The sequence below is a fragment of the Excalfactoria chinensis genome, chromosome 7 (assembly GCF_039878825.1).
Source record: "Excalfactoria chinensis isolate bCotChi1 chromosome 7, bCotChi1.hap2, whole genome shotgun sequence".
In the NCBI taxonomy this organism is placed as follows: domain Eukaryota; kingdom Metazoa; phylum Chordata; class Aves; order Galliformes; family Phasianidae; genus Excalfactoria; species Excalfactoria chinensis.
In genome coordinates, this window is record NC_092831.1 from 12,388,447 (window position 1) to 12,414,277 (window position 25,831).

At 39.8% G+C, this 25,831-nt stretch overlaps 1 protein-coding gene across 4 annotated transcripts in view; it reads right to left on the bottom strand.

The window, feature by feature from the left end:
- The window catches only part of MAP3K2 (mitogen-activated protein kinase kinase kinase 2), a 34,979-nt gene that overhangs the window by 3,926 nt on the left and 5,222 nt on the right, over positions 1-25,831 (bottom strand). The window contains exons 2-12 of one of the 4 annotated variants that reach the window (XM_072341100.1): positions 15,513-15,582; positions 12,777-12,895; positions 10,964-11,004; positions 8,876-8,975; positions 8,114-8,227; positions 7,419-7,518; positions 6,556-6,686; positions 3,934-4,013; positions 3,326-3,393; positions 1,987-2,079; positions 507-713 (exon numbers count right to left, since the gene is read on the bottom strand). In XM_072341100.1, coding sequence (XP_072197201.1) covers positions 507-713; positions 1,987-2,079; positions 3,326-3,393; positions 3,934-4,013; positions 6,556-6,686; positions 7,419-7,518; positions 8,114-8,227; positions 8,876-8,975; positions 10,964-11,004; positions 12,777-12,895; positions 15,513-15,516 — 1,057 coding nt within the window. In that variant the 5' untranslated portion in view covers positions 15,517-15,582. Of the gene's footprint in view, positions 1-506; positions 714-1,986; positions 2,083-3,325; positions 3,394-3,933; positions 4,014-6,555; positions 6,690-7,418; positions 7,519-8,113; positions 8,228-8,875; positions 8,976-10,963; positions 11,005-12,776; positions 12,896-15,512; positions 15,583-25,831 lie in introns of all 4 variants that reach the window. The other 3 variants (XM_072341096.1, XM_072341099.1, XM_072341095.1) reach the window with 3 other exon arrangements.

Genomic DNA, 25,831 nt, shown 5'->3' on the forward strand with positions numbered 1-25,831 from the left:
TGTAAGATGGGAAGTTTATTACAATATAATGAATTTCTAGTAAAGATGGATGTACTTACGCAGCTAAGTTGAAAAACAGACAAAGCACGTTGAGCAAACTTAGTCTCACTGTTTTAAAAATGGAGGCCTAATCAAAACCTGCTGACTACTGAAATCATCACAAGGTGTATTTGCTCCACCACAGTCATACAACAATACCAACAAAAGCCAACAAGTTACTCCAACCTACATAAGCCTTCTCATGTCCTCCAAAGGTTAACATATTGAAAATACTTCTATAGTGATTTGTTATCATAGACATTTATTCCACGCAAAAATCTAAATGAAGATTGGCACAGGAAGCAGAGAAAAAAATACAGAGCATGAAATCATGACTTTTTCCTATTACAGAGAGAACAACATACACAATGTTCAATCACATTTCTTTGGATGACATGCTTAGTTTTGACATGACAAATTGAAAGGCAAGAGTTTTACAGCAGAGGTCACAATGTTCCTTAACTTACAGCGACTGGGTGGGCTGATGTCCATGACAGTCAAGGTAGGATTGTCAATGTCACTCCCCCTCCTCCTCATTCTGTTATCCTCATACTCTGGTGTGAAGACGCTGCTCCCACTACTGGTGCTCAGTGAGTGATCAGTGGGACTGAAACTAACAGGTGACCGGAAGCTGTTCCCCTGCGTCCTCCTGGCCCTCGGAAAAGTTTTACGACCTTCAGTGTTACACAGAGAATACCAATGTTACACTACAACAAACACTACTGTGTGATTTATGTATGCCAGTGCTTCACGAATTCTACACGTGGTTCAACACTTCCACACCATAACATGTGATGCAACAATTAGGAAATTTTCCAAGAGTTTCAAACTAGAAGAAAATTAATGTTAACCACGGGTATAAATAGAGGTTGGTCTGAGTGGTTTACATTGAAGAGTCCAAACATGCAAGCAGCATAATGAGGGCGATTTCTACAGCTGCCCTGAAGTTAACCAACATGCTTCAGAAATGGGGGGTGGGGGGCTGTGACAGCCAGGAAGGGAAATGCCCACCTCCATCTGCACCTCCATCTGTACCACCCCAGCAAGGTGGGAAGAATACATTTCTGATAAAAAAATACAGAAGCTGACATCTCAAGGATGCCCAGGTTTGTATATTCACTTTTTAAAGAAAATAAGTAAGAAAAAAAGAGTAAAGATCTACCCTTGGAATCAACAGGAAAACCACAAAACAAACATCATCAACACTGCATGACTCAGCGATGGAGACAGCATTGGAATAAAAAAGGATACTGGTATTCAATAAGGTAAATTACATCCAGATGCTTAGAATAACATCAATATATTTAGATAACAAACACTTTTAGGTCAGCACGACTTGGTGAAGTTTCATCCTGGGGAGCTCCGGCATAAATCGCCAAAGGAATATCTGAGTCAGTAAGTATTACACCAGAGACGGAGTTCCCAGAGGACTGAAGAAGGCAAGTGAAACATCTTGAAGGAGTGGACTCATATTTACACACTAGTCAGGCCAATTTCAGTGCTGCGATAAATACATGAACAAATTACTGAGCAGTGTTATAAAATCACTGAGAAGATAATGTGATAAAGCAGCCAAAATTGATTTGACACATAGCTAATCCAATATACCCATTTCACGAGGACATTTCCTCAAGCCAACTCATGAAGTTTTGGCTGCCACAAGACTAAAGAGAACTGAAAATAAGGGCCTTGCACAAATGCTTGAAAAAATCTTTAAGGAATGTACTGAGGTTTGATAGAAGAAAGTTAAGGAGAAACAAAACAGATATTTGTGAGACTGAATTTTACAAACAGGCAGCACTTAGTTTTCAACTCTTTTACAATGGAGTAACTCGTTATTTGTTGCACATGCACCAATTAGATTTCACTAGGTAGATTTTCTTCTTCAGCTGTGAAGAGGAGAAAAGCAAGTTAATTATGTAGGACTCCTACAGCATTCCCACTTACCATCATTGTAATCTTGTTGATGATATGAAATATGGTACCTTCGGGGATAAGTTCCCCCCTTGCCAAACTTCTCAAATATTGGGATATCGTACTCTACTAGAAAATACAGAGATACATTTCACAGTCAAAAACATGACCAAGGCTTCCATGTTAATCATTCTGCTATTGTACATTTAAACATGGGGAAGAACATAGAAAACAGAATACTTCAGAGCAAAGAACATTATAGAACAAAATGCACACCAAACCAACAAATCTAACTAAAAGTTCCAAAGGATTTCAAGCATCTAACAAAAATTGTTTGAAATCTCCTGCTTAAAACAGCACCAGAGGACCACAGCGTGCCTTGTTACTAGAGGCCTTAGTAGAGACCTTCTAGCAAACAGCAGCTCAACAGGAAAAGTGACAGAACCTCAGTTTAGTCTAAAATTGAAAAATGAGCAAATACAGAACGCTGATAAATGAGTCAACACATCCTCAATTACTAAAACACAGCCAATAAGTTCTCCTTTCTGATTTATTAAGTATTCATATTTAAGGGGAAACTCCTTCCTGGATAAATAATTGCTTAGAAAATGAACATATAAGATGGCAGCAGTGGTGAGTAGTTCCACAGGAATCTGGGCTACAACTCACGCAGTTTAACTGCACATGAACTCTGCAGACAGAGCAACGAATAGCGAGGTGACAAGATTATTTTGTAAATACGTTCTATTGAAGCACGTCCATAAGGATACCTGAAAAAACTTTCAAGGTCACCCATTGCACTTGGTGTCCTGAATCGTGCACAGCAATTTGGATTCAAGCCAGAGTGTGGTATGAAAGCAATGTTAGTGGTGATGACTCATTAATTTATAGGCACAGCAAACTGCTCTCCTTCATGCTTGCACTTTGGAATGCTTTCAGTTACAGCAGTTATGAGCACTTAAAAATGATTCTCTTTCCATAAAGGATGAAATGGCAGCTGAAACATGAAGCAAATTAATGAAGGATTATGCACCTATTTAAAGATGGACACTGAAGCTCACTTTAACCAACCTTTGTGCCATTAGGCACTACATTATTTGCCTTTGTTTTTTTCCTCCAGCAGCAGAGGTATGTTTTACTAAACACAACAGCACTGGTGTTACACATATTAACTAGAAGAAAATCTTTACAAGATACACTTCATTACATCTTTTGTTGGGTCTGTTTGGATTGCATTTTGATGCTATGTCTTCTGCTACCATTACAAGCTTGTGTAAGGTAACACCTCTTAGTATGAGCTTCCCTTTCAAGTTGTATGACTTGCAAGAGGAAGTACTTGGGAAAGCTATTATGGCCAGCCAATTTTGCCTACCTGAGAATTCCTGATGATTATCTGGATAGCTCTGTGCTCTCGGCATCCGAGATTTGGGATAGTTGTCTCTAGAAACGTGAAAGCAAAGTATTTTAAAATGGCAACTACAGTAACTAAACGATTCCACTGTGTTACAATGCTTTATGGATGATGGAAGCTTTACACTGTACAAAGTTGCTGCTCGTAAATGTGGAACTTTATCTCAACATTGAGTCTATTAGGTATCAATAATCATTCAGGATCAGCAACAATGGAAATCCTTGCTCTTGGCTTCAGTGTGGTAAGACAGCAGCAGGCAGTGCCATTCGCACCAGTGAAGGCACAAAGGAACACTGTGTAGTTTAACACCTTGATGGCTCAACACACACAGTTTATAAGCGAAAAATCTCTTATGCAGCCTATGAAAATGCCTCTAATTTAGCCAAACAAGTGCAGAATTTTTTAATGCCTCCAAATATTTCCTCTTTTCTCCACAAAAGCCATAGGATTAAGTTAGTAATTTTAATGAGTTAAAGAATGATGTAGAATTTTTTGGCTATTACATGTCGCGCTAATTAACACCTTAAGCAATCTAATAAAGATGACTAATGAATGGGCACAGTTCTTACCCATCTAAAGGGCTGTCAAGCGAGGGACAGCTTCCTGAGCCAGAATTTTCAGGACTGCTCAATGAGAGTGGATCCAGCATCTAATAAAAACCATGTAGATAAAGATCAGAAAGGTTTGTTGTTTGTTTGTTTTTATGGCTTGAATATTCATGCTTTGAAACTCTGAATTAAAAATAAGACACCACCAGTAACAAACGAACAGGAACTACTGGAGAGAAGGATGACGGCCATAGTTTAACATGCATCAAATATTCTTCCCTGAAAGGATTCCACCATTCTATTAAGCAGAATTGAGTAAAGGCATTTCATACTCAACAATGCTCCTCACACACTGATCTGCACTCCTACATTCTTCCTGTAGACACCGTTGTCTCCTATTATTACAGAACAGTCAAAACAGAACAACAACAAGGCCTCCAAAGAGACAGAAAGCTGAAACAGCTTCAAGGGAAAAAAGGTGGATTTTGTTTCTGTAAAAGAAAAAAGCCTCAAACACGACACAGCCTGTAATGAATGCAGTTTATATCATCTCTAAAGTGGTTTCAGTTTGGCCAACCCGAACCCATAAAGAAAAGTAGAAATAAAACACCATAAAAAAGCTTTAACTCATCTATCTCTAGTTGGGACCCCAAGCAAGGTATGCAGAATTGTAAATACAACCAAACAGTAAAGAAAAGGAGATAAGAGAGAAAATACAACATTTGTAAATACTTTTCACCCGAATCAATATCATGTTTGATACAAAAGAAACTTCCACCTGAAGTAGGAGTTGACAGAAACACCATAGGTTTTCTTTGTCCCCAAACAGTTCTGGTTTCCCAGTAAGCAGCGCTCCCAAGTTTTGTGAAGTCAGTGGAAAGAAATGATAAAACTGAGGATCTAGGCCAGATCCATTACGTAATGAAAACAAAAATCAGCACTTTCTCATTGCTCAAATCAAATCCAAAGAAAAATAAAAAGGGTTTTCCTGACAAGCAGCTGTTTTCCCCGGCTGATATTCATTTTGTTTATCTCACACTACCACCCTTAAGCCCTAATCAGAACTCCTGCAAACATTACTTCCTTCTCACTGGCAACAAAGCAATCTGAAATTTTCATATCTATATTTTTTCAAGAGCTGTGGAAGCAGCATCTAAATCCTGAATGCAGCACAAACGTCCATTTTACCAGCCTACCTCTCACAAATAACAAAAAACTCATCTGTTGTTCTACCTCAAACACAGTTTGTTTTGGTATTCTATACAACATTTGCTGCTCCCTATGAATTGGGTGACGGTTTATTGCTGTAAATTAAGCAGTTGCTCCTCCATGGTCTGTGCCGCCTCTTAAAGGTCTTGGGTACATAACTTCCCTAGGCACGCATCAAGGTCTTGCTGCAGAAACAGTGCTCAGAAAGTGAGTTTGTACTTCACAAATTCAGGCACTTAAAATGAACTCTTTGTTTGGAAGGATTAAATTCACCATCAGTTCAGTGATGCTCTTTTACCAGGCTGAGCAGTGAGTCCTGGAGGCGGCCTGGTATGACTTAACCTAACATCCTAGGAAAGTAAAATTCCTTTATTTAAACCCTGCTGACAGCTCATACAGCAGCACTTACATGGCAGCTTCCATGCTCCTTCAGTGCTCAGGAGTGAAAGGAGACCTCCCTGGTCCTCAGAGCTCATCCACTAGGCCAGTCAGTGACCTGAATGACTCCGTTCGGGCCAAAAGCAATCGCTTCACTGAGCGAATCCAGGCTCAGGCTGGAGGTGACCATGTGGTTACAATAATGAATAGCATCCTGGACTGGAATAAGAAGATTCAGCCCCAACTCCCAGTTCAGCCATGAAAATTGTGCAACAAGTTGCACAATCTCTCTGCCTCTATTTTTATTCTGTCATCTGTCTCTCATTTATTCAGCTCATTTAAACCACCGCCTCTTGCCATTTGCAAATACCATGCCAACACCAACAAGAACTTGAAATGATTTCTATATGAAGCACTATTTTCTCTCCTTAGAATATTTCAATTGTCAATTCTGATAAGCATTACCTTCCTCCTTTCCTGATGTTTTTAAGATTCATAGAGCAGGATTCCATAAACGCTAAGTATGCTAATAAGCCCACACCAACAATGCAAGTGAGCTGAGGAGAACAAACATTTGTGATCCTCACACAAAAACAGAACTACAAGTATTTTAGAGTTATTCGTACCAGACCCAGCGCTCTTCCTCCTGCCTCTACCTCAAAACACTATCCAAATAATTCAGGCAGATCCAAAATTCTCTTTAAAACACTCTGATTACTCCTGCAAGTAGCAAAACTGTTCCTACTTACATATCCTTCTTAATACACGTTTTTGTGCTTCCTAACAAGGGCACCTCTTGCTGCAATTTTTATTTTAGTAACTCACCCACCTGTCATGAAAATAAAGAATACAATCTTTTTCTACCAACAACTTAAATTATTTAAGAGACTGACAGAGAAAAACCATGTTCCTACCGGTCTAAATAATAGTAAACACCTTAACCTTCTCTCACAGATTGTTTTCTAGGGCTGGCAATCCCATATCCTTCTTGAACAGCAGTACTTTGTAAATCAATCTTGCCCCAAAAATCTTTAATTTCAAGAAATCACACAGTACCTGATCCATGCTTTCTGGAATGAATTCACCCTCGCTGTTGATACTGGTGAACGACCCATTTCGGGCCACCTGATGCAGTTCATCTGGAATGTATCCTGGGGGAGGCGAACTCCTATCACGATTATTAGATCCTACTGAAAGAAAAGGGCTGGTAAGTGTCCTTTCGGTAACACAAAATCTAGAGGCTTTATTCAAACAACCCTGGATTCGTGTTCAATGATCCAGCCTGCCTGGATAACTTATTGCTTTAGAAACTTCCCAAATGCTTATTCTGTAAGCTGTAAGCCAGGAATTACAAAACATGTGGGGCAAGGTTGCCTCAATTACGTTTAACTTCTCCCCCCCCCCGCCATTATACAGGAACAAAAATATGATTTGCCCATATGGCTATACAGGTACAGCTCCTCTTTGGTACAAAACAAAAAGCCAAGCCCTCTTTACCACTGTTTTTCTATGCCAACTAATCCTTTCTACTTCATGAGAATTTCAGTTTTCCTTTGCAGAACATTCTATCTTCAACAACACAAACAGCTGTATTCATAGCAAACATAATAAATTGTCTGGAAAAACTTTCTCTAGTTTCACAGTCAGATTAGGAAGTTATCACACCAACTTAAAAACATGAAAATGTTAAGACTGTTGCCAGAAAATACATCTCAAACAAATGTTCATGTATTAAGATTAAAAAATAACTTGAGCAAGAAAATGTACCGCCATATAAACTCCTCAGAGTACATATCACATAGTACTGTATTTGTTGACGAGTAAGAGAAATATAAACAGGCTGTGCTGAGAACAAGATCTTCATGAAGAGAACATTACCGAAGTTGTTACAAGCACAGCTATTAAAAACTGCAGCTCACCTAATACAGAAAGCCGCCTTTTCCTTTCTGTCACACCGAACACTGTATTATCTAAATCTTCCAGTGAGGGTAGGGGTTCCACATTATTTACACTGGGTGACTGAAAAAGAGCACATATTATGGACTGCAATTATCATTATATACTCCTAACAATCAAAAAACTCCACTTTTAAAGCCTTTCTACAAAAGCATTCATTTTTTTTTTCAATAAGTCAAAATCAATATAAGCTTATGCCAAAAATCATCTACTTTTGTAGCTCATCCTAAATATTTGCAATAATTTTCAACATACACGACTACATAGAACCCTATCAATATGGTGGCTGCGATCTGCTAGAGATTAACAAAATAACTCAGCATTTAGGTCTGCAGATGCATGCCACACAAAACCACGTAACTTAAAGAACCATTTCAAATAACCACAATAGCATCTAAACTCCATGTGCTTCTCAGTTCTGTATCACATCATTATCCTACTATGGACTACTTTTCAACTACTGTAAAGAAGGCATGCAAAAAAGGAGGAATTGTACCCATGGAGAAGTTCAGATCAACCCAGTACAAAATACTCATACACACTTTTTAACTGAGGAAGTAACCCTGTATATTTTTATCTGAAAACAAATCATGCTTAAGACAAACTATACTCTGGTCTGAAAACTGAGGAAAAAGGCATTAGGAATGTCAACTCATACCTGTGTATTTCCGTGTATGACAAGCAATATCTTGAGACTCTTCATATGAACACTACGGTCAAGCAGTTCAACAGCTTTATCCAGGTCATCCTGTGTGGTTAATGGAATGACAAGCTACAAAGAGGAAAAAAAAAAAAAAGTAAATAAATAAATGCCTTAAACAAGGCAAAAGAAAGACATTAACGAGTCACATACAGCGGAACAGATAAATGGATCTATTTCCATTCCAAACCAACTGGCAGTAAAATTCACTAACAATCCCTTGAGTTACCATCAGGATGTACAGAAAATAAAAGCCTGAAGCTCAACCTTAACTCTTCTTCTAAGCCTTCAACAGCCACAGCCTGTCAGAACAAGCCTTCACAGGGTGGAAACAACCAGTGCACACACATACAACTGCTCCTACAGTTTCAGAGAAATGTGTGCAACAGTGTCCACGTATTTTCCATCTCAATCGAAATGATGCAAGTATATAAGAAGAACAGGTCCTATTTTCTAGGCTATAGAACATACTTTTCTATTGCACAATATTACAGCTGTATTTGTGTGAGACATGATTCATTGAGCTATGTCCCATAGCATTAAATAGTTCACCTATCTCATGCTTATGATAATTTAGATGAGAAGTGCAGTTCAGAACACACACGTTAAAAACTTGGGATTTTGTCACAGGAGTGGCTGTCATTGCTAACAAGGGCAAATCCCTGCCTTAAAATAACCAGTGCATAATTCACAGAGGACTTAGAAAATACAAACCACTACCTCATTATTGCAGTAATGTAAATCCATAGTCTGTCCAAACGCAACCTTCGCTTTAGCTACAAGATCTTCAAGTTTGACAGGCCTGGGTAATTGGAGTATCCTGAAACACAATTTCAGTTACAGAGGATTTTCATCCATTACTTATGAAAATCTGCTGTCTCATTACTTAAGAATATTCTTACAATAAAACTTACTGCTAGAAGGATCAAAAGAAGATTTGCTTTATTCCCTTTTCTTTATAGTTTGTATTACTAAAAGAATGAAAAACAGTGAAAAAAACTAGCATAAAATGAGACTCAATTATAAGTACTTAACTTGCCTACATATGGCCTCTCTCTTAATGCTTTGCCTCCATTTCAAAGGTAAGTTCTTAGAAACTACTACGGTTCCCTACTTCAGAAAATGAAGCAAACCAACACACCGTGACAGGCTGACAAGCAGGAGTGTCAGTCCTCATTTTCTGAAGATTAAAAAGATTTTCTCATCGGAGGAAGATAATTAAAGATTGCTATTTTTACAATAATGAATTACACATTCAAATGATGAGTTCATCAGTAACTGTGCCAATGTACTCCCATAAGAATGATTCAGCCGTGGGTCAAAATTTCCAATTTTCATTTAATTGGATGTCCCTCCAAACCAAAAAGCCCCACATGCATCTACCTGACCTTTTACAACAGAGAACTGTTGTTATCATTTGGAACAGAACACCGCTACACAAGTGACTAAGCTAGTGAGGTACACTCACAGTTAGAGTAGAAAGTACTGAAATTTTATTTGGCAGAAAACATAGCAAACGTAGCTGTCTCTTTTGTTGCTTAAACAGGTACACTGGTTAGGTAACTTCTTATTGGAATGAGCCTGCAAGTCGGGCCATTGCAACTAGATGTTATTATTATTTAAAACAAAACAAAACAAAAACAATATAATGAAATAAAACTTGTATCAGTTGCCACTGTGGTTAACCATTTGTTTAGCAGGTCTGGAACTCTGCCCATCACAGTGCGTGCTCCTTGGTACACAGTGCCACACGCACCACTCAAAGGAACACTGGAATCACTTCCCTTTCCTAGTTCCTCTTTTAATAAGTAGCGAGAAAGCCATGGCATAAGATAATGAAATGATGCAAGAAAAATAAGTTATCTTTAGACATACATATTCAGGCAACAAAAGCACTACAACTCGTGCAATGAGCATGGTCTGCCCAGCATCCTTGGACAAGCAGACTCAAGTTGCTTTAAACAACCTCAAACACAGTCAGATTTATCTCCACTAAGGCTTGGGGAATGCACTGGTGCACGCACTCACTTCATGTTACATTCATAAGGAACTGCTTAATGTTGTCAAAGCGAGTTAAGGTGGAATACAAAAATGCATGGCTGAGCAGGCTGGCCGTGGATAAGCAGATGTGTTTTACACACACACTTCCACTTATTTTATAAGAGATACCAAGGTAGAAAAGTCCCCCATTTTAAAAGCATTTTAAAGGCTTATTTCCTCCAACGTACTTATAACACTCAGCCATTACCAAGTCTGTCACCCATGATGTTAAAAAAAAATAAAAAAAAATGGAACGATGTTGAAGAATGTTAATAACATGCCTAATGAGGAATTACACGCCATTACCAGCATGAAGACACTCTTCTATTGCACACCAGTAATAACTGCTAGAAGTAGCAGAGGTTTCACTGCAGAGCAGTCTTTGCTTAAGGGGATTACCACCTCTATTGACAAACAGTGTGAGCATGGTGTTATTTCCCTTTTCATGAACTATTTTCCAAGACCTTCTAACTATTTTTCCTGTTCTGTTCACATTTAAGATAATTTAGGCTGCAAGTAGCTATCCGGAGGCTAAAAGTACAAAAGATCTATGAGACTTAACTAAAGTAAGACACTTCTGTTTTTATGTACACTTATCACCCAACATACTAAACAAGTTAGTTCTCCTTATCTTGCATATCAACTCAAATATATTCAGGTAGCTGAAGCACTCAGAACAGTTTATTTGAAAGTTTATGACAGGAACTCCACAGAAGTCTACAAATCATGTGATAACAAACAAGATTGTTCCCTGTGCTCCCATCTTACCTTTTTTCACCTCGATGTTCAAATTTGACTCTAACATCGTTCTGTAACAAAAAGGATACAGAAGGACCACTATTAGTTTGCTGCTGCCTTCTGTAATGAAAGCCATGGAATGTCATTCAATAATCCCAAGTCACAAGCAAAACCCTTAAGCAGACTGTACGACTCTCCTGTTCTGATTTACCAAGTATTGTAACAAGCTGCTTCTTCTAAGTTATCAGGAAAGGCTTAAAATGTGCAAAACGCCCACAATTCTGAGGTACAATTAACGCTTCTGTAAGTTAACGTGTTATTTTAAAATCAGTACATTTTAACATATTTTAATATTAACAGATGCACAGGTTTAAATTCAGCATGAAACTGAGTCCCAAAGAATCATCTGTCATGAACAAACACTGACATCACCACTATGAGAAACAACAGGAAATAATTCATCTTTTTAAACCATTCTGTCACAGCCTCTCTTCCACACTCAGTGTTGCACGGGCACAAACAACATCTCTCTGCAGATGGTCAGAAGGCAACAACTCTTTCAAGTTTAGGTTGTGCAGTTGATGGATACTTTTAACTACTTAGCTGCCTGTTCTTTTTAGTTTCAAGCTGAACAACACATCAGCTATTTTATTTCAGAAGATAACATTATTTCAAAATGAAAAACAAACTCCTTTTCCACCTGTGACATCACCATTGGTTGCTTGCTTACTGCTTTCTTGAAACAAAGTTGATGCCTTTGCTACCAGGATGGGTTTTAATGTCGCTGAATGCTGTGTGTAAGGATCATAACTTGTTTCATAAACACTACCATTTAAACCCACATTAAGCTAGCATCCGTGCATCCAACTTTCTAATAACCAACATATCTGTAAATATCTGCAACCACCAGGTTATAAAATTGTCGTACAAAATGTTTAAAGCCAGAAACGGCTCAACTGTATTCCCCTCACTTTCTAAATATTTTTATATCCAAATAATTACAGACCATGTCTGTATATCACCTCAATACACAACGTCACAGCTGAGAAGTAATTCTCATGATACCAACAACACACAACTGTTACATACTGGACTTAAATGGTAAGGACGTGGCTTTTTGTGACAGTGTAAGAACCAAAAATACTCAAATGCTTTCATCTGCAATAGATTAAACAGACCTGTGCCAATTAATGGTTCGTGTAATTGTGGTTTGGCAATTAAGGGTCCAATCACATAAGCACACAGCTAATTGGATATTTACTCATGCTTTTGTAATAGCCCTCACATCTCTTCTCTGAGCCTCTCTGTACAGCAGCTCAAACCTATCCATAATTTCCTGTATTCAACACAATTGGAGAAACATGCAGAAAAAACTAAAGCTGAGAAGAATTTGCATCCCCTGCATATGAACAAACGCACAAAATATTCAGACCACAGATGGAGTAAAGAACTGTAAGAATGTTTCAGCCGCAGTGCTGACATTCATTAATACGCCCAGCTGACATCTGCACAACCCACTATGCCTGTAAAATTCATTCTACACAAGTATCCTCAGTAGAAGATGCTACCAGAAATCAACATTTTAAAGTATTCTAAAAATACTTCAGATCTCCATACACTGTCAGAGCACCTCTGTGACATTCAGTTTACCAGGATCGGTCACTTAAGCATTCGCTGCGTATGGTCTGAAACCCTATCGCTTCCTTTTGCTGCTAATTTAAGAACATGAACAAAGGAAATGGCAGCTAAAAGACCAATAGCTCATTCTGGCAGAAAGAATTACTACAGAAGTCACAGAAGGCCAGTTAGGTTTCATTCGGTTAGTAAAGATATTGAAGAGTACCTGTTTTTTAGGTGAAGATGACTTTGGTTTTCCTGTTTCTTGCTGGGGCAGTGCAGGACGACTGGCCTTATGAAGCACAGCCAAATCCTGCATGATTGAATTCAAAGCTTGCTGCTCATCTGCTCAGAAGAAAAAGAGAAATGTAAACAACTTAAATCAGAAGTATGGCACTGACTTATTTCCCAGTGAGACAGGCATGATTCCAAACTCCGTCCTATATTGCAGCATACAATTGCCAAATTTTAAACATTGCTGCCGTGCTGCAATACGTGCAGTCTATTGTTAGCAGTGCTTAAAGAAATAAACAGCTTGATCAGTAAATATACTTAAACGGCAGGTTTAAAAAGTAGGGCCACATCACACAAGGGACTCCTAAGCAGCTAAATTGTCTGCGCACCAACTGAAGGCCCACAGAGTAATTTTTTCCTCTTCTGCAGGACTGCATATTTTTTGGGAGGGCTTAAAGAATCACAAAGACCACAACCTGATGGTAAGAAACCAGAATAGTGCAGCATGATAACACTGTTTAAAAAGCGGAGACAAACAAAAGCCACACTTCCTGAGTCTTGCAGTGATATTTCAAAGGGCAAACATCAGAAGCAATAAAAGATGAGAAACTTCTTCAAACTTCTCCAGCTACACGGTGACATACCAGAGCTTCTGGTTTTTAATATTCATTCCTAAGAAACTGTAAAACATAGGTAACAGATGACTAACGCTGCAGCCTGGGGAAGTGCTCCAGAGTATATGGCTCTTTCTCACTTTCTCCTTCTTTACCCTCCCCCCCCCCAAACACACATACACACTTCTCCATTTTTGTGGGCATTTTTTCACCATTGGCAAAATTAATTCAGCCATGTGATGTATAAACATTACATTGTCATTGCTCTTGGAAGTTCACACTTGAAAGGCACAAGTAAGATTAGTTCTAACTGTTCAGGCTGAATGATCTCATCGACTGCTTATTAACAGCAGTGTCAGAGTCTCCCTGCAATGGATGGCATCTGATGAAGTCTCAGTCCTATGTCAGACCCACAGCAGATTATCAGATGCACATATCTAAATGGTTCCAGTAGTTCTGTGTAAGCATGCAAAGCTTCAAATAAAATGTTACCTTTGACAACACATCTTACAAATGACAACTTTACTAGAACTTCAACTTTAAGGAAACGTCAATACTAATGAATGGTAATTCAGTTCTACAATCTCAAAACACTACTCATAATATTACTAAACTGCCTAATTTGTGTAGAGAACTTCATTCAGGTAAAAAACAAAAACAAGAGGATATGAATGTGTTCTCTTAGAGGAGAAACTTGTTCAGTAGAAAACCCAGTCTTTCACCTCACCTCATTTCACACTGAAGAAAAGACTGACTTACTATTATTCTGGTCTAACAGCAAAGTGATCAAGGCTGAATGAACTCCAGTTTCACATCAAAACATTGATTAAAAGAGGTCTATCTTAATCTACCAACTGTGAACTTAAACTGTTAATTTACACTGACTTTCAAATGTCCAGTCCCATGTACTCCTGTTTCATGTAGGGTGGGTCCAATCTAAAGCAAGACAGTCACAGGGAAAACAGAAGCATTGAACTAAGGAATTCAGGAGTGAGGATGCTATGCAGGTTAGATTTGGAGTTTACACACATCAAATCAGTAAAGAAATTTGTCAAATCAGGAAACAATGGGATTTCAGTGTTCTAATTTAATAGATTCCTAACAAATCAGAAAGCTGAGCTGAAATTCAGTAGCTTTGAGTATTCGTCACATTGTCATTATTCATAACTCTACTAGGATACGTAAATCTAAAAAAGCAGTTTTTAGTAGAAAAATTCAGTGCCTGAACTGGTGGCATTCTTGCAGCTTGTTCCTTCTTCAAACAAATACGCTCTTCACAACTTGCCACAAACCAACTATTTCATGGTGTTACAGCCCATTCTAGCCCCCAGTGAGGTAAAAAAAGTTCTTAGCTGTTAGTTGGCATAGATATAATCCTTAACATTCACTAGGTAGCATATTTCATACAAAGGAAAGAAAAGCTCACTGAATACCCAGTGAGAGTCATCTCACAGAAACCATCACAAACCTAATTACTACCTTGCTACTGAGCATCAGGTAGGCTTCACTCACATAACAATAAAAGACAGACAAAAGCTTCTACTTTCCCCACTTTCTTTTGTCTCCCCTTTGAGAGTGAGCACAACTAAGTGAAGCCAAGATTGACACAGTCAGCTCCTTAAAAAAGCCACTATGATGTGAAAAGCAGACATCCAATTTCAGGTAATCCAAATACGCTACAGACTTACAAAATCACATCTATAGCACCCGAGCCCTGGCTTTGCATCACCGCGATACAAGGCAGTACAATAACACGCTTTAACACACACTCTGTGTTGTCATTCCCTTCTCTCTCCCAGTCACCACTATTCAGAGCACACTAAGGATTGCTCAGATTCTAATACCACGAAGCTCTATTTCCCATACTTGGATCTTTTCTTTATCACACGGTGAGAAGAAAATGCTTTACTCCAATGAAAGAAACAAAAAAAAAGAGAAGTATTTTGAACAGCAGTAGAGCAGCTGAGCACTGCCGGTCACGTAGACATTACATGAGTTAACACAGACAAACACTTCCTAAGAACACATAAAAAAAGGCATGATGTGAACGTTCTCGCTCTTCAAGAGAAATGAGAAGTCACTGAATTTTTATAAAAGCTACACTCAGAACTTACCCATGATGGCAGCGAGCCTGAAAACCCGAACTTCAGGGATGCGGTTGTCTCGTTAGCATTATTTTATTTCCTAAAATGCAAACCCAAAAGACACAATTATTGAAGTGGAAAAGCAACGCAATGCAGGCAGCTTTTCAGTTTTCACAGGCTTTTCTTTCCCCTAATATTCTACATATTAAGCACACATATAACCTACAAACAAGAGCACATATGCAGATACGACATGGAAAAGAAAGGAACCATCCCCAAAGCTTCTTTGATCTCGGAGCAAGACATACAGACTTTCAGTAGATACAAAGACCTAAATATTCTCCTGAACTTAAGCCGTAGCTTCTATCTACATTCCCTAATGACAACTAGAGGCTTAAATAGTCATATCACTCTACTACACGAGACATCCAACACTCCAGGTTATAACGGAACGAAGGAGGCACCAGACTTGGAAGAGCTTCAGATGCTGCCTGGATTTGGTGCTGAGCCCTGCCCCGCATGGCCGTGCTCTGAGCAGAGCGTGCAAAACAAACAGCTCCCGAGGTCCCTCCGCCAACCTCAGCCATTCTGAAATTCTCCCTCTACGCAATTCTGTTACCTGCACATGAAACCCAGGAAACAGAGGACAAATCAAGAGCCACCAGTATCTCCTGCTTATATGAACCAGAGAACTGATCAGCACAAAGAACATTACAGATACTTCCAACACCAAAAGCAGAAGTGATTTATCTTAGGGTTTTACCTATTTGCCATTCTCACAAGCAAGGCAAGAGAATATCTGTCATATTTGTAACAGCCCTAATGATTAAATGAATTAATACACACATTCAGTGCAAAAAAAAAACAACACCCTATTTCTGGATCTCAAAGTGATTTCAGTTAAGTTAGAGAGGTCTGTTCATTCTGAGTTTCTGCCATCATGTCTCTTACATACTCATTTCACAGAAATAGCATTCCCTTCATTAGGGAAAATAGAAAGCTTCAGGTACTTTGATGGTAGCACCTGCAAAGACTGTCTTTTTCAGAGATTTGCACTGGAGAGCCATAGGAGGTTTTCCCCTATATAATGCCTTTTGCCTACGTAACAGATGACTGACACATCTGCTGGTATCTATTTCAAGCTCTGTAGCAGCCAAAAGGAAAGCAGGCTCTCAAGCACTCTCTCTACTCCCAAGCCTATGGACAGCCTCAAAACACTACCTGAAAGAGCTTTCAAGTGCTATGAGAAAGAAATTACCCTCTGGTGCTCCAGAAAATACTAAAGCCTGTATGAGAAGTGCACCTGGCCTGGGCTGCCCTCAGACTCAAGACAGCAAACCCAGCTTCACAGGTAACCTCAGCTCCAGTCTTCCCCATGCATCCACCAGTAGGAAACAAAAATATTAAAAACAAACAAACAAAAAAAGGTTATTTCATAACAGAATGAGAAAAATGTGAAGATAGAAAAGGAACGGACTCAAAGCAACCTTCAAAGAGAGAGGCAGGGGATGGATTTTCATTTATTTGCAAAAAGGACAGTAACCAAATCCCACAACATCACGACAGACTCTTTGAGCCTCGCTCTTGGAAGATGCCAGGAGATCAGCTTTGCATCCTTAATTGGTTCTACCTCCATAGCTTGAAATAACCCGACCAGTTTCCTCTCCATCAGATTCTTTGTCTTCTACAACCGCAAGAGTCAAAAAAGCAAAGCAGAATGTGTATTCCATCATTTCCTACACCGCTGTTTTTGTCCTGTTAGCTCTCTTCAGGGATTTTCCAGAGAACTATTCACTATTGCAGCGCTCGTAAAACATTTTTCAATTATGTGTTTGTTCCAACTATCTTAAAATGAGAACTAGTGTCACTTTCAGAAATGCCTGACTTTATTATCTGTCTGATTCATTGAACTTAAAAATGTGGTTCATGATTCAGATGCAGTATTTTAATGTTTCCTTGTGAGCATTTCAAAGAAAAACAGACCTTCTGAGCTATTTCAGATCTTTAAGAAAATAAGAATAGGTTCCATCTCCAAACAAAAACACTCCACACGTTCTTCCTCAGTGTAGTTGCAATGACTGAACTTGGAAGCTCAAGAAATTAGAGTTCTAGGGCTCGTACAGAGCAAGCAAACTGAAAATGAAGAAATGTTTTATGAAAAATACACAACTTCTTCCAGTTCCAGGAATTCATTCCTTACTTCTAACTGAAATGCTGTTCCAACACAACCTGTGGTGACAATCCAGAACATAAAAAGAAACGTAAGTAGGGAAAACCAGAACTTAGAGAAAGATTTCAGAGAAGTAAAAGCAGCAAAATACAGCAGTGGATAGGAAGGCAAAATAAGATCATGTCAAGGTCACACAGAAAACTGCAACCAGCTTAAACTTGAATGTAATTAAAGAAAGGATGACAGAGTGAATTTCAAAAAGGTGATGATGGGATAAGAAAGGCAAACAAAGAATATCCTAGCAACAGCATTTGGGATATCAGGGTGGAGAGAAGGCCATTCATATTCATGACTCAAGACCCCACAGCCACCTTCCACAGAGCCTGGGAGTCTGTCCCGATTTGGGAGAGCTGCTGTAGGAAAAACATCCAGGTGATGCTCAGAAACTGCTTTTAGCTTTCTCATGGTAAAGGACACAAAGCCTGAAGACAAGTAAATCATGGGGTGGTAATTCAGCTGTTGAAACAATTGGTGCTAATTATCCAGATGTATTTAAGTTTTCTACAATAACGGCAGAACAGTGGCATACATACCCCCTATGGTCTCTCAGGGCTTACTCAGTCACCTTAAAACAACTTGTAGTCCAGGATAAAATAAAAAAGCTTTAACCTCGCACAGTGGAGGGAGAATGCTGTAAGAGGGTTGTATTAAGCAAGCCAGCAGGGGTGTTTAAGCCCTGTGGAACACAGAGACATCCAATGGGCAGAAATGAAATGGTTTCTACAGCATCCCGACTTCATAGCACAAGTTCAATTTTTAAAGAGTGGCCATTAGCTGTAGATGCTGTAAGAGCTACCCACTCCTCAGCTGGGAACTGTAAAGGCAGTGCATAAGCTCTCAAAAACTTATGAGCTTTCAGGGTGCCTCATATGTTAAAAGTCAAGAAGAAAAGCAGAGAAGCAACCAATGCACACAGTAACACTTCTGCTGTACAGAAAGCTGTTTTACACCTCTGGAGCCCACAACCCTCCCCTCCCAACCACTGGTCAGGGCACTCAAGGATAGTAATGCCCTCCAGATTTCCACTAAGATTAGCAAGGCTGATATCAGTTAGTCAGAAGATACAAATTCACAGTTTCTGTCGCTGCACCAAAGTAAAACGATGTACTGTGAACTCCAAAGGAGATGCACTGCAATCATTCTAATCACAGGTTAACATTAAATTGGAGATTATACTACATTAGGCATAAGCCTGTTAAACCAACAGAACAAGAAACCAAACTTTGTTAGCATTGCTTCTCAGAGATGTATATACAAAAATGCATGATGGGAAGAACCAGGTAAATATGAAGAACAGAGCTCATGAGTAACTCCGCACTGTACAGCAGACAATCAGAACAGTAAGACTGACATAACCTGGAAGAAGGACGAGGCAGACAAAACGGTTTTACCCCAAATATTGCTTTTAAACAACCCAGCGTTCAGCTTCACGCTAACTCCTATAAACCAAAGAAAGCAAGGCTGATGAAACACCTCAGGTGGCCACCTAGTCAAATATGCCTACTTAACCATTAGCCAAAATAACGTGCAGCACTGCTTACCACATTTCTGTTTTAAATTTCAAATCAAATCAAGTATTTTTTATGCTCTTTTCTTGTTTTCATAGTTTCTTCCCTTCATTTTTATTTCCTTCCCTACCTGTACAGAAATACACACGAGGGCCATGGGGAGAGCGTATTGCCTCCCTTCCGTGAAGCTGCACCACCATGCGCTGATTCTATCAGCCACCCAGGGACGAGTCATTGAGAGCTGGTGTGGGGCAGGGACAGAATCCAGACAACACAGACTCTTCCAAAACTACTTCCTATGAACTGTCCTGGTGCATTCAGCAGAAATATACAGAGAATGATTATGACAAACATAAAAGCTGCATAGAGACAAGGAACCAGCAGTTCAAGATCACATGAAATCACCCAGAGAAATCATAGTTCTAAACATCCATTGGCATAACTGACCCGAACTTTGTGTGGCAAGCATGGATGAAAATTGAGCATTGTTGAAATTCTTAAAGATACTCAAAAAAGGGGAACTGCACAAGAGGGAGGTAGAGAAGAATATTTGCTACAAATGTAAACACAAACATCAGACAAAACTCCCCCACATCCTTTCCAAAGGAGCTGCAACACAAAATCATAAAGGGCAGGAAAAAACGAAGCAAAGAGCAGGAACAAGAAAAATATCAAGCTGCTAAAATAAAGCTCTGCTAATAACTGGAGTCCAACAATTACACATCAGATGTTAGAAAAATTCCCTTCTTGAAAACATGAAGCTAAGCTTAAATGGTGAGTAAAATAACCAATATTCTCTCGCACGCAGCATTATGAGAGCCTTTAAAATGAAAAGATACTGCAAACCAACAGGTGAAAGACTCTTGTAAAAAAACAAAGAGCAGTTAAAACAGGAATATCATCCTCCTAGGCTCTTCTGCCACATGTCCCTATGTACCCTGAAGCACTCCTGCCTTTATCTAACCCCCTTGAGATATCAGCTGCACTTCTCAGCAAAGACAGAGGATGCACAGTTCTGTGCTGCACCAGGGATGGCTGGCAGACAGCAGAACCCACAGCCAGGCTGCCCAGTGATGCTCAGAGCAACGAGAAGAGGGACGATGTGGAACAGCACCTCCCACAGCCAACTGGCAGCTCGGGGCAGTAACTCAGAACTGACTGGCTGTCCTCCATTCACAGCACAATAGACTGGATTCCCTGCTTTTTTCCTGTTGCTTTTTTTTTACTCTTACTACCCATATTTCCAGAAACATCATCATCCAACCATCACACCTGCCACCAGAACGTTTGACAGGACAAGAAACACAAAACACATGAAGTGCTCTTCCGCAGAAAGAGAAATTAGATCTCATTTCCTGCAAAACTACTTTGATTCTGCCTTTCCAGATATTTCAAGGTCTGTTCTGGCTCTCTGTAGCTCAGTCAGCACCACACTTGGTCCTGAATTTCTCACTCTCTCATAGTTAAACAAGCTTATTCAGAGCCCCAAGCTATTTTAACCTACTGTACAGATACAGAGTAGTTTTTAGCATACAGAATACCATGAGTCAACTACCAATACCAGCACAACAGGCTTCAGAAATCACTGACTTCCAACTTGCGCAAAACCACCATTAATTTTTCAAAACGAAATCCCATCAGATGGACAACAAAGCCCCAGCTACGTGTGTTCTACTGCACTGAGCTGGTCAGACTGCAAGTGCTGCTACAAAATAGTAAGAAATGGACATTGTCCATTTTTGGAATGGTTTTGGGGAAAAAAAAACAAACACCAAACAACCCAAACCAAAAGGATGTATCCAAAGCACAGCATGGTGTTAAGAGAACAGAAACATCACCACCCGCAGCAGCCAAGAGATACAATGCACTATTGGTAATAAGCATCAGATGAAGCATTATAAAGGTCCAGACATGCAGAGAAATCGAACAAGGACTCCTCCATAAATGAGTGCAGCAGCATTCTGGATCATTCCTATAAATATTTGCATATACCTGGAAAACTGCAAATGTTGTGTAAAGGAAAAGGCCAAGAGCAGCTGATATTTAGCCCCACATCAGCTGAGAAGAAAACAACCTAATAATTAGCTTGGTATCTGCAGCAAATTACAAGCAAAAAATGCAGTAAATGTTTTGGCTCAAGGACTGCTAGTACTGCTGAGCAAAATACAGCTTCTTGAAATGATCAGAGATCAGCTGACAGGACCAACTGCAGTAATTACCCTTCTTAGTGATTTTCCACGCCATATTTTAATTATTTGCTTAAAAATCTGAATTAAGTAACCGAACACTCAAATAACAATAAAATATTTTGAGATCAATTTTCCTATTTAGCAGAAAATCCCAATAAAGAGGACTCCTTACAGATGGGCAATGATTAGGCAGACACAAACAAGGAGATGCTGTTGTGTCGTACTGCTGCGCCTTATAAAAATGATGCTGTCCATTTTAGCACCATCAGGGAAGCTCGTGTCTCAAGGTGCTTTGCAAAGCAAACTTCAGCATAAACTGGAAGACTCAATGGCCAGTGACACATATCAGACTTCCACCTGCTGGTTCCTGGAGTGACTTGTCACCTTCATAGACCATTGATCAGCTCCAAGAACAACGATAGCAACATGAAAGAGTTTTAAAAGTCCTGGAAGACGTGAGAAGCAAAAGGGCACAGTTTTTAAATGACTGCTCTCATAAAAATGCAAAGTAATGGGTAATTTAGCTCCAGATGAGTTTATGGAAAAGTGATACTTTTGAGATAAACATCTCAGCACTTAGAGCAATATCCACGGAGTAACTGCAGTCTAGGAATGCTAATCTCTACGGTTCCTTTACAGTTGATACGTGGAGATAAGAATATTTAGAGAGTTCCAAGGCACTCAAATACAAGATTCCTGCTTTGAATGAACCTCTTCTTTCCAAATGGCATCGAGAGCCCCCGTTGGCTATAGCCTTTCATAAACCCACTCCAAGTACACAAAAAAAGATAAGGCAGTAATTGGCCTCAGACAGAAAACATCTACTTTTCTCCGCAAGATCTCTTTCTTCACCTAATTCAGCTTCTACAGAACTCCATTTCCTGTACCTGTTATTGCTTCAGCAGCAGCCAAAGTACTCTCCTCAACAACTAATTTCTCAACCTAACTGAACAAGGACTTTGCTTTCACTTCAAGCAAGTCTTCCTGGATAGTCACAATGCTTTCTTAAGAGCTGTTCACAGTTCAAAAAAACCCAAGCAGAACAAAAATAAGCAAACAAAACTTACAAAAATGAAATAAATGCATTTTAATTTAAAGAAAGGTCACAGCAGATGAAACTCCTGGACAGATGCCACAGTGACACCCTGCAAAACATTTTAGTGTTTCTAATTTTGCATCAGAACATACAAGCTAGAATTGACTGCTCCTGCTCCTATTCATTGCCTGGTTCTACTTCTATCTGAGAGCACATTTTCTCATAGAACACAATAAAAAGGCAGTAGACGTGGTTATTTGTAGCCCCAGAGATCTGCATCACTGCTGCCAATTCACTCCAGTGTCTCTGATATCTGTTATCACCGCAGGGATGGCAAGTCTCATAGCATCACAGAGCAAGATAACATCGTAATGACTGCACGTACACAGACTAAACTACTTCTGGGATGTTGGTAACGTTCTCATAGTCTACTATGTGAAATGAATTGGACATCCCCACAAGAGAATTCTCAAAGAAAACAGGTGAAATTTTAACCCTTACAATCCCACCAGGCCAGCATCCTATCGACTTTTACAACTGGATTTAAACACTTCTGTTTCTTCTTGAAAAGTCTCAGGGTGCTCCGGACAGCTGCTGCTCCCATTGGGAGGCCTCCTGCTGCTTCTCAGGGGAGGCACCAAGGTTACTTTCAGCTCCATTTGTAACTGCAAAGTCAAAATATTTACAAACAGGGGCTAAAGATGTTACAACCAAAAGCATTACCAGCCACAATTGTAACTGTATCCAAACTGTATCCAAACTGTATCCAAACTGTATCCAAACTGCATCCAAACTGCATCCAAACTGCATCCAAACTGCATCCAAACTGCATCCAAACTGCATCCAAACTGCATCCAAACTGCATCCAAACTGCATCCAAACTGCATCCAAACTGCATCCAAACTGCATCCAAACTGCACCCAAACTGCACCCAAACTGCACCCAAACTGCATCCAAACTGCATCCAAACTGCATCCAAACTGCATCCAAACTGCATCCAAGATTGGACAGCAGACAAAACCTTACTTTTTCTTCTCCTACTATCACAGAGAATTCACAGCACACACCTTAAAAGAACACGGTGCTTCTCACTTCCTTATGACAGCACTCAAGGTCACTGGTTAAGCCAAAGTTCACAGTGATGCCATGCACTGTGTAAGTCTGCTTACTGTCTGTGTTCACCTGCACTAATGGTAAGAGCAATTTCTGCCATCTTCACAGCTCTAGGAACAGAAGCTGTTGCTACAAACAATAAACTAAATCAGTGTTAAGAGTACCCATGGACTAGAGGAGTAACCCACACATAACCTATGCATGTTATTCCTTAAGCAAAAATAAACAGCTGAGAGAAAAAGCTGGCTTCCAGCAGCATATGAGTACTGCTCACAGCCAGAACGTGACAGTTAACATGAGAGCAATTACATACAGTGCCACCAGATTTCACTTCTGATGGCACTCTATGTGCCTAAATGCCAAAAACCAACTCCATTCTCTTCAGTGCATCCTCCAGTTCTGTGACCAGGACAGGCTGAAAGACAACTGCCTGGGAGACATGAACCAGAGAATTAAAGTTGCTACCTATTTCCACAGCTAGTTCTAGAATCTGTCCTCAGGTGACAAAACAGAAGTTTCCTTTTTTCATTGCTGTGATCACCATATTGGACAGCAGCTTTCACACAAAACAACACTCACAGATATCACAAGTGCAGCTGTTTTAATCACAGCTGAAAATCCAATACCATTTCAAATTGAGCACCCAGAGAACTGAACACAGCACTACCTACCAGCTACTCTGATTCACACAACCTGCCTGGCTTCCTGCTGTGCCACCAGCGCTGAGAGCATCTCATTCCAGGGACATTTTCACATTGTCACTGTGAACATTCATGTTTCATTTTGCAACAGATCAAGAAGGAATCCTTAGTGAACAGCCTTCGCTACAGACCACCTGAGCTGTTCCTTGGAACTCACATTTCCAATGCAGTATTAAATACCCGCTGCTGAAGCAACCACCAATTCCAGACTGAAACATTCAACAACAGCAAACACAGCCCGTAGCAAAAACAAGGAGCCATAGGGATGGGGATGCCTCAGACCTCCAGAGCTCAGAACTGCACACGGGGCCTGATATTACCACTGGAATGTCAGCAGTGCATTCTCATGTACATTAGGGAACGGGGAGAACGCTGCACACACACACTGCATATACCGCACATACACTGCGCATGCTACACAAAATCCAAAGATTTTTTTTAACCACTCACATAGTAAGTTTTTGCATCATTTTTGTAAGCAGCCTCATCTAACAGAGCAGGTGTAAGCAGACAAACTTTGAAGGTTTTATCTGCATTCAGCAGGCACTGTTTGTAACCTGGATGCCCCACATGAGCCAATACGTTAAAATACTACTGAGCTATTGAGTGCAGAAGTCTTTCCTCATTTAGTGCTTTGGTAGCAACACTTCCCATGAACCAGGAAAGAACAGAATTCATTGCAGTTTTTCACAACATTTGAAGCCAAATGAAACAAACAAAAAAACCTTGCTTTGCACATCCAAGAATCCAAAGCAAAGGCATGAAGACGATGCATCTACATGACATTTCCTGCCTACTTCTTCCACAGCACGCAGTTCAGCAATAGAAACTCAACCATTAAAGTAACACCTCAGATCCTACATGTTTATATCTTTTCCACGACAGAGAAAATGAAAAAATCCTCATAAGGACAGTCAGTGGGGTAGCTTACAGACTCAAAAGTCAGAAGATGATATCAGGGTTCACTGTGCAAAAGCACATATCTCATCACTGTTTATGGCTACAGTTCCACTAAGTTTGCAGTTTTGGCAAAGGAGCAGCCTGCTGTCCTCTGTAACTGCTGCTTTCCAGCCAAGCCCCAGTTCCAAGCAGCAGATACAGGTGATTTAATTCATATGCCATAATTGCCAAACCATCTGACCTCACACAGCCACCATAGTATCACCAACACAAAGGCAGGAGCAGGAACTCCTGCTGAAGCTGCCCAATGAGCAGCCCTGGGTTTTAAAAGGTCTTTTGAAAGATGGAACGTGTGATACAGAGATCCTGGGCTGTTATGAATACTTCAGTCTGACCTGTACCAAATGGACTAAAACAAATAGACATATGCATAATTTTAGTAGGGTAGGAAAGAATAGATACAGCTGCGGCATGAAGCAGTCCTCACTTTCTAATCTCCTTGTGCACACTGAATGCACATGAAAGAAAGTTGAACAGCGCCACTATGAAAAATCTATTTAGATACCCAGTACCAGAAAAAATCTGACCATAAGCTTCTGTAAGTCATGGCATAGCAAAGAGCAAAGACCCCTGCATGTATATACTGGTTAAAATACAGGACAAGCAAAATTT